We start from the raw sequence: 7,891 nt of genomic DNA, 5'->3' as shown, positions 1-7,891 counted from the left end.
TAGTTTGAGAAGATAGGATACTTACTCCAGAGCTCGGGCAACTCCAATAGCAATGCGGAGACGCAAGCCCCAGGAAAGTGGCTTGTAGACCTCATCATGCATAGCATTGTACAACGACAAATGCCCAACATACTCATAGACAAGAAGATGCTCCCCATTCTCAATGCAGAAACCGAGAAGTGTCACAATGTTTGGGTGTCTTAGTTTGGAGGCTATCTGGAGCACTTCAGTAAATTGTTCCTCTTCATGAAAAGACAGCGAAGACATTGGGATGTTCCTCACGACTGCAAACTGTTTTAAGAAAATATCAACGGATGAGAAACGAATAATGCAAATTCTCAAGTTCAAATGTTTGAAGAGAATAAGAGAAGATATACTTGGCCATCAGGCAATATTGCTCTGTAAACAGAACCAAGAGGACCCTCTCCGAGTAGGTTTTCTTCACTGAAACTGTTAGTTGCCAGTTGAAGCTCTGCAGCTGAGAAAAGCTTAGCGAACGATGGATATTGACATGTAGCAGAGAAGCTTTTTCTTCTCACAGCTTTATCGATTCTGACAGGTGGAGAAGGTAAATGTCTGAGCTGGGGAATTGTCGGTGGCTGGACCCTTCTCATCTGTGGGTTATCTTCAGTTGCGACAGGATATTCTGTTTCATGTGAAGGTAAGAAAATCAGCACCGAGGAACTAGAATTGCCATTGTAACAATGAGGGAGAGGCAAGATAGATCACCTCGGCCTGTACTGACTGGAAGAGAGTATGCTGTGCTATTGTTGCTTATGTGACTAGAAGCAAGGTTTTGTGCACGTCGATGACTCATTCGGACTGCAAAAAGTGCAAAGAAAGTTCCCAGCAAAGCTAATCCGCCAACCAGTAAAAAGGTACTTCCTGCGCCTATGCCTTTCTTCTTCTTTCTGACCGTCTGAGTCTGAGGTCTGGGAAAGTTCATAATGGCACTCGACTCTGTCGTTGGATAGCCAGTAGCATTTTGTATCAACGGTCTAACGTCCAAAGGGAACTTCCATGGTTTATAGTTGGGCTCTACATGGAACTTGTTTCCCCAAATCCTGTTCAGCAAAAACACCATGTATGATTATCATGAGTCTTAGGGGTCTGAGCCAATTATTTGAGAAGCGGGGAGTAAACTTACCACAGATGAGGAATTGACTGAAAATGACTTGGGATAATACCACTGAACTGGTTATCTTCGATATTCCTGAAGACAAGACATGTTGAGCTCATTTATATAAAAGAAGTTCAATGAAATGCAAAATAAAAGCATAAAGAGAGTGAACTACAGGTCAGCTAAAGGAAGATCCGCGAGATAGATGACTGATCCTGTTAATCTGTTGTTCTGGAGGTACCTGCAGTTTTTGTTATCACAGTAGCAAAGCCGTTATTAGGTTACATCTATGTGCACGAAACAGATTATTGCAGATAAAATTTCTGGATACTTACAGTGAAGTCAGATTCATTAGAGTTCCAAAAGAGCTTGGTAGATCTCCCGTCAGGTTATTGAATGACAGATCCCTAGCAAAGTCAAATATTATTTGAATATGAATAGGTATCTTTCTGGTGATGAAAGACTAACAGAACTGAACAGAAGACTCACATTTCTTTAATTTGTAACCCAGAAAACACATTTCCAAGAGGTCCAGATAATGAATTATGGCTCAAATTCCTAGAAGACAAAGGAAGCCATTATTTAAACAACGTAAGGCAATGTAATGAAATATTTCATAGTACTCCATTTGGAATAAGCCACTTACAGGGACTGAAGAGATGTCAAAAGAGGCAAGGAGAAAGGGATACTCTGGGTCAGATTGTTACAAGCCATGTTTCTGTAATCAAACAAACAACGAAAACACTCGTGAATTGCACTCAAATGTAAGCTTAAATGATGAATGCACTTGCTTAAAACACTTACATATGAGTAGCATTCGGAGGCAAGCCAAATGGAATTTCACCTTGAAGGCTATTGAAGCTCACATCCCTAACACAAATGAAAGACAGAGACCAATTCTTGGAATCAATATCATCAATACAATGAATCTGTCTCGTAACAATGAAGAAAAGGGAGAGTTTGCTTACATGGTCTTCAAGTTGTGGAGATGCTGAAGCTGGTTTCCAAGGCTTCCCAAAAGCTTTAACTCTCGTAGTTGTCTAAGATAAAAGAATGAATCAGATTTTTGATCGAATCGGATAACAAAAAAAAACTGAGAGTAAGGGTTAACATTACAGGTCTACAATAGAAGAACCAGAACAAGAAACTCCCATCCAAGCTTCTCCGCATGGATCTCCACCTTCCAATCTCCATCCTCTCAGCTGCTCTGGATTTCTTAGGGATTTGTAGAGATCTTGAAGTGCCAAAACTAAAACAACAAATCACATACAGTCATTTCGTCGAACACGTGTAGGTGTTGATTTCAACATGATCAAGTAACATCAAAAGATCTAAACTCGCGATTAAACCCAAAGAACTACTAATCAATCATCAGTTCGATTCGGAAGTAAGAAAAGATGCAAGTACGATCAAACTCAGTTCTTAAACAGAGAAGAAGAAAGACGAACAAGAATCTTAATCTGGAAACTACGAACCTTCAAGCGGATCAGTATTAGCCTTCGCTAGCACAAAGAGAAGCACCGTGAGCAGAATCTTAGCGAGGTATCGCGATTGCTGTTTGGTTTTCATCGCTACGATCTCTCTCGACTCCTAAGAGAAAGAAGAAAAAAATGGTGCTTAATGCATAGAACTGATACGCTTAAAAGCTTCCGTCGTGTAACGCAAAGAGAAACGTAAAGAGAGAAAAAGAAGAAAAGAGTTTTGGAATTTTCTCGCACTTTCTCTCTCGTTTTCCCGGAAACCAAAACAGAGAGAAGGATCAAAGAAGAGAGTAGAGAAGAAAGAGAGAGAACTAAGTAAAAATGTGAAAGCGCGATTATTCCACGTCAGCAAAAACAGTTACGGACGTTGGAGTCAACTAGTCAAACTTCTCTGCCACGTGGCCTTTCTTATTTTACGATTCCACGTCAGTATTTTTTTTTTCTCCAACTTTAAAATTGCTATAGAATTTGTAAAAAACATGTACATAGCAATCTGCTTAAAGGGGACTAACACAAAACTGAAGTTACTGCTCTAACTAGAATACAAAAATCGAATTGCTTGATGTATGTTTGAGGCTAATTTTGCGTTGTTGTGGTCAATAATATAATATCTTGATGCATTCTTGTTCTCTACTGACACAGAAGCAGTTTCTTCAGGTCTTCAAAATGCTTAGGCCCATCAGGGTGACGGTTTACAAATCTAGTGTCAAAGAACTTGTCCGAGCACACAAGTATAGTACTCAATGCAAGCTTTGGGTCTGCTTTTCCTCGAGCTTGAAGCCAAGAGAACATTTCATATCGAAGCTTCATCCGCTGAAGAGTGTACTTGAGACATGTTGGGAAAGTAACTAAAGTCGAAAGCGGATAACCTAATTCGTTTACAAGGTAGTTAACCTTTGATTCTATGATATCACTTGCCTGAGTGAGGATACTAGGACATGCTTTCACCATATCTTTGACAACTTCCTCAGTAAAACCCAAACTCACAAGGACGTTAAATCTCTCACGGAGTTCAGATCCTTTGCCACGGAAACTCTTGTGTGCTCTCTCCATGTCCTCTGACTTTTCTTTATATCCGAGGTCTAACAAGAACTGAGTCTTCATTTTTTTCGACTTTGAGTCTACCTTGCAGCTAGTAGCTGGTAACGGCTGGACTCTTAACCCCATAATCCATTTTTTCATCTCTTCAGGATTTTCTTGAATGACTTGACAAAGCCGCCTCTTCCCACCTTTCAAATTGAGAAGTAAGGTACTGGTTTGCTTCAAACGAGTTACACCAAGCCACGAAGAATGCAAACGGAAGATCTTGCTAATCTCATCAGCCTCCATCTCAATATCTTGCAGGAACAAGAAGCAATGCCTTAGATTCATTAAACATTTCCTTAAACTCTGGCTCTGAGGGAGTTTCTGAAACAACGAACAATGTTCACTTCTTGATGACCCTAGTTTTGTTTCAAACCCAGCTAGAATCAGTGTCCACTCCCCTGAATCCTCAAAAATCAGACCTGGCCGCTTCCTAATTAACTCATTTAGCTCATTCTCATCGACACAGATATCTCTAAGAAAACTTAAACACCTATGCATACAACTCCAATCATAAGACAGCTCCTCTGACAAGTTCTCTGTTACCCAATCAACACCAAAACCAATAGCTTTCAGCATCTCCATAACTTTAGCCAGCTCAACATTCATACTCCCAATCAAGATACTAGGACTACAAACAATAAGTTTCGACAGAAACAGCCTACTAAACCCCAAATCCTCCTCATAAGCCTTAATCTTAGAAGCTAAAACCCCAGTTTCAAACCCGAAAACTTCCCTAGCTTCCTTAAAGATCTTCCCCATCTTCTCCCTACCAATTCCATAGTTCCAAAAGACATGATAATTTTCAAGCAAAAAAGCATCTTCATTCAAGAACATCTTATCACAAGGAACCAAATGACTAAACTCTGAAGGCTTCAAACCTAAACTCTCTAAAAAAGGCTCAAACTCGTTAACAGGATGAAACAACAGAAACCTGGTAATGGATCGAACTATCTCATCATCATCATCATCATCAACAACATCACAACCATCAAGCTTCCTCAAGAGATTATCATTAAACACAGGAGCGTTCTTACTCATACTCTCAGCAACCAGAAACTGCAAACCCCTCGTTTGGTAAAAGTAATCAAACATCGCAACCTGTGCCATTCTACGAATCTCGTTTCGATTTCTAACTCCCCACTTCTCTCCGCAAAGCTCAGCATCGACTAGTGTTGCTCTTTGGGTGCCGAAAGATCTAGGGTTTCCTGAAACTCGGGGTTTAATAATAGCTTGTGATACCCAATTGAGAAGGCTAGTGAATCTAGGGTTTCGTATAAGAGACATTACCTGTTACTCAGACACATGTGAGATATATGTAACACAGAGGTATATGTCTAAGCCGAAGCAATAGGTATGTTCCGTGAGAAGAAGACGAGACTATTTGACAATTAAATATAAATATATTGTAAAGCTTGAAACTTTGAATATATTGTATTGTAAAGATTGAAACTTTGAATATAATTGTAAAGTTTGAAACTTTGAATATAAGAAAATTTAAAAGATTTCAAAGCTAAAACAATATAAAGATGAATCAAGAAATCTTTTATCATTAGATTGGATACAAGATTTGATTAAGGTGTAATGCTACAAAACATAGTAAGGAATTAGTTTGTTCAACTCAAAGGATGCAGCTTCTTCAAGTCTTCCAAATGCTTAGACCCATCGGGGTGACGGTTTACGAAGTAACTGACGAAGATTTTGTCAGAGCAAGCGAGCATAGTACTAACTTTGATCTTAGGACCAACTTTGCCTCGAGCTTGAAGCCAAGAGAACATGGCAAATCTAAGCTTCATCCGTTGAAGAGTGAACTTTAAACATGAAGGGAAATCAACCAAAGTGGAAAGCGGATAACCTAATTCTTTAACAAGGTAGTTCACCTTTGATTCCAAGACATCAGATGCTTGTGAGAGGATTTTAGGAGATGCTTTCACCATTTCTTTGGCGTCTTTCACTTTGAAACCCAAACTCACAAGTACGTTAAATCTCTCTCTGAGTTCAGATCCTCTGCCGCAAAACCTCTCGAGTGCTTTCTCCATTTCCTTTGAGTTTTCCTTGTACCCTAGGTAACACAAAAACTGAGTCTTCATTGATTTCGACTCTGTTCTTTCGTCGGTGGATGGTAACGGTAGGATTTTTGACCCCATTGTCCATTTCTTCATCTCCTCTGGGTTATCTTGAATGACCTGACACAAACGACCTTTCCCAGTCTTCAAATTTACAAGCAAGCTACTTGTTTTCTTTAACTTACATGAACCAAGCCACCAGGAGTGAGAACGGAACACCTTATGAATCTCATTATCTTCCATCTCGATTTCTTTCAGGAACAAGAAGCAGTTCCTTAGATTCGTTACACAGTTCTCCACTTGAATCTGCTGAAACTTCTGAAACAACGAAGATAGTTCACTTCTAGATGACCCAAGCTTTGTTTCAAACCCAACTAGAACAACAGTCCATATCCCTGAATTCTCAAAAATCAGTCTTGGACACTTCCTGATCAACCCACATAGCTCATCCTCATCAAAACAGATACCTCTAAGCAAGCTTAGAACACGATACACAGAGCTCCACTCACAAGGTGCTTCCTCTGACAAATTCTCCATAACCCAATCAGAGTCAAACCCCATAGCTTTCAACGTCTCTAAGACCTTAACCAGTTCAAGATTCATATTCCCAACCAGAATCCTCGGACTACAAACAATAAGCTTCGACAGGACAAACCTACTAAACCCCAAATCCTCATAAGCCTTAATCTTAGAAGCTAAAACACCAGTCTCATACCCAAAAACCTCCCTAGCTTCTTTAAAAATCTTCCCAATCTTCTTAGGTTCAACTCCACTATAACACAAAACATGATGATTCTCAAGCAAAAAACCTTCTTCATCCAAAAAGACCTTATCAGAAGGAACCAAATGATTATACTCTATAGGCATCAAACCTGAACTCTCAAGGAAAGGCTCAAACTCATTGACAGGGTGAAACCGTAGATACTTAGTGATAGATTGGTTAATATTATCAGGAGTAACACAATCAACCTTCTTCAAAAGGTTATCAATAAAAAGAGGACTGTTCTTGCTCATACTCTCAGCAACCATGTACTGTAAACCCCTAGTGGAATAAAAGTAATCCAACATTGCTTCCTCAGCTAATTTACGAATAGTTGGAGTGATTCGAAGCCCGTTTTGGGTTCTCCTCACACTCGATTTCTCGCTGGAGACTTCGTTAACGGTGGAGAAAGATTTAGGGTTTTGGGTATGACGGAGGAGGAGCCCAGTTCCGGGAAACATGGGTTTAAAGTTGGTTTCTTGAGAGATTTGTGATACCCATTTGATAAGAGACGCGAACCCACTAGGGTTTCGCGTGAGTTTCATTGGCTGGTTTTGTGAGCAAATCGGAGAAAGGTTTTACCTTTGAATCTTTTGACGGGGTTTGGTCTGATTCGGCTCTTGGAGGTCGCCGGAGGAGACAGATGAAACGAAAGCATGAAACTTTGTTTGAGTTTGTTTTTTTTGCGTTTGCGTTTGCGTTTGCGTTTGCTTGTACTTTTTTTTTTTTTACTTTCTTTCCAATACAAGAAAAAATCCCAAAAATTAAATATTTGAAGAGAAACATTTTTTTTGTGTGTTAATATTTTACAGACATGCCATTATCTACATCATAACATCAACGTAAAAAATTCAAATCTTAAATTAAGAGATTTTACAAGTTGTTTTTTTCGTTTTTGATGTTTAATCATCTCGTGGAGCTGTTTATTTTGTTCTTCGACCAACAAGTATAATTTTCTTTGCATCTGCCAGACAAAAGGAAAAGAGAATATTATCAAATCTGCCATGTACAGTGACAAACATTATCACCAATGCCATTTTCTCTTCACTCTTTTCCCGTCTACCATACAACTATTATCAAATAACCAGTATATCTTTTAGCTTTTTTTATTCCGAATTATTTTTTTTCTTTGTTTCTCAGACATAAGAAACAAAGTCTCTCTCCTCATAACTCTCGATTTTTTCTCTTTTTGCTAACTTTTCATCTTCCTCTTCTTCAATATTAAACTGCCATCTGAATCCCTTATTTCTCTGAGTTCTCCTGCAGTCATGCAGTCAATTCTACTATGTTTGAATCCTCCGATTGCTCCACCTTCGTCTGTCATGACCAGCAAAACATCTGAGACGAGTTCCTGAGTTGAAACCTTCGTCTTGTCCGCTTG

The 7,891-nt window shown here is 39.3% G+C and overlaps 3 protein-coding genes across 3 annotated transcripts in view; all 3 read right to left on the bottom strand.

The window, feature by feature from the left end:
• Positions 1-2,886, bottom strand: part of LOC104768887 (protein STRUBBELIG-RECEPTOR FAMILY 2-like) — a 4,817-nt gene extending 1,931 nt beyond the window's left edge. Inside the window, exons 1-12 of the mRNA XM_010492962.1 lie at positions 2,596-2,886; positions 2,237-2,369; positions 2,089-2,160; positions 1,925-1,990; positions 1,767-1,838; positions 1,610-1,678; positions 1,456-1,527; positions 1,296-1,361; positions 1,148-1,213; positions 730-1,064; positions 378-646; positions 26-291 (exon numbers count right to left, since the gene is read on the bottom strand). Of these exons, the coding sequence (XP_010491264.1) occupies positions 26-291; positions 378-646; positions 730-1,064; positions 1,148-1,213; positions 1,296-1,361; positions 1,456-1,527; positions 1,610-1,678; positions 1,767-1,838; positions 1,925-1,990; positions 2,089-2,160; positions 2,237-2,369; positions 2,596-2,689 (1,580 nt within the window). The 5' untranslated portion in view covers positions 2,690-2,886. The remainder of the gene's footprint in view (positions 1-25; positions 292-377; positions 647-729; positions 1,065-1,147; positions 1,214-1,295; positions 1,362-1,455; positions 1,528-1,609; positions 1,679-1,766; positions 1,839-1,924; positions 1,991-2,088; positions 2,161-2,236; positions 2,370-2,595) is intronic.
• LOC104768885 (transcription termination factor MTEF18, mitochondrial-like) lies at positions 3,042-5,057 on the bottom strand. The gene has a single exon (XM_019242180.1). The coding sequence runs from the start codon at positions 4,969-4,971 to the stop codon at positions 3,232-3,234; it is 1,740 nt and encodes a 579-aa protein (XP_019097725.1). The 5' UTR covers positions 4,972-5,057; the 3' UTR covers positions 3,042-3,231.
• LOC109131358 (transcription termination factor MTEF18, mitochondrial-like) lies at positions 5,247-7,226 on the bottom strand. Its single transcript, XM_019242245.1, has one exon. The coding sequence runs from the start codon at positions 7,053-7,055 to the stop codon at positions 5,301-5,303; it is 1,755 nt and encodes a 584-aa protein (XP_019097790.1). The 5' UTR covers positions 7,056-7,226; the 3' UTR covers positions 5,247-5,300.

Source organism: Camelina sativa, chromosome 20, assembly GCF_000633955.1.
Source record: "Camelina sativa cultivar DH55 chromosome 20, Cs, whole genome shotgun sequence".
NCBI classification, from domain to species: domain Eukaryota; kingdom Viridiplantae; phylum Streptophyta; class Magnoliopsida; order Brassicales; family Brassicaceae; genus Camelina; species Camelina sativa.
The sequence above is the reverse complement of the archived record's forward strand: the minus strand, read 5'-3'. Positions and strand labels throughout refer to the sequence as shown.

Bases quoted from the DNA above. Each gene is read 5' to 3' on its own strand.
- LOC104768885 (XM_019242180.1), bottom strand. From the start codon at position 4,971: ATGTCTCTTATACGAAACCCTAGATTCACTAGCCTTCTCAATTGGGTA.
- LOC109131358 (XM_019242245.1), bottom strand. From the start codon at position 7,055: ATGAAACTCACGCGAAACCCTAGTGGGTTCGCGTCTCTTATCAAATGG.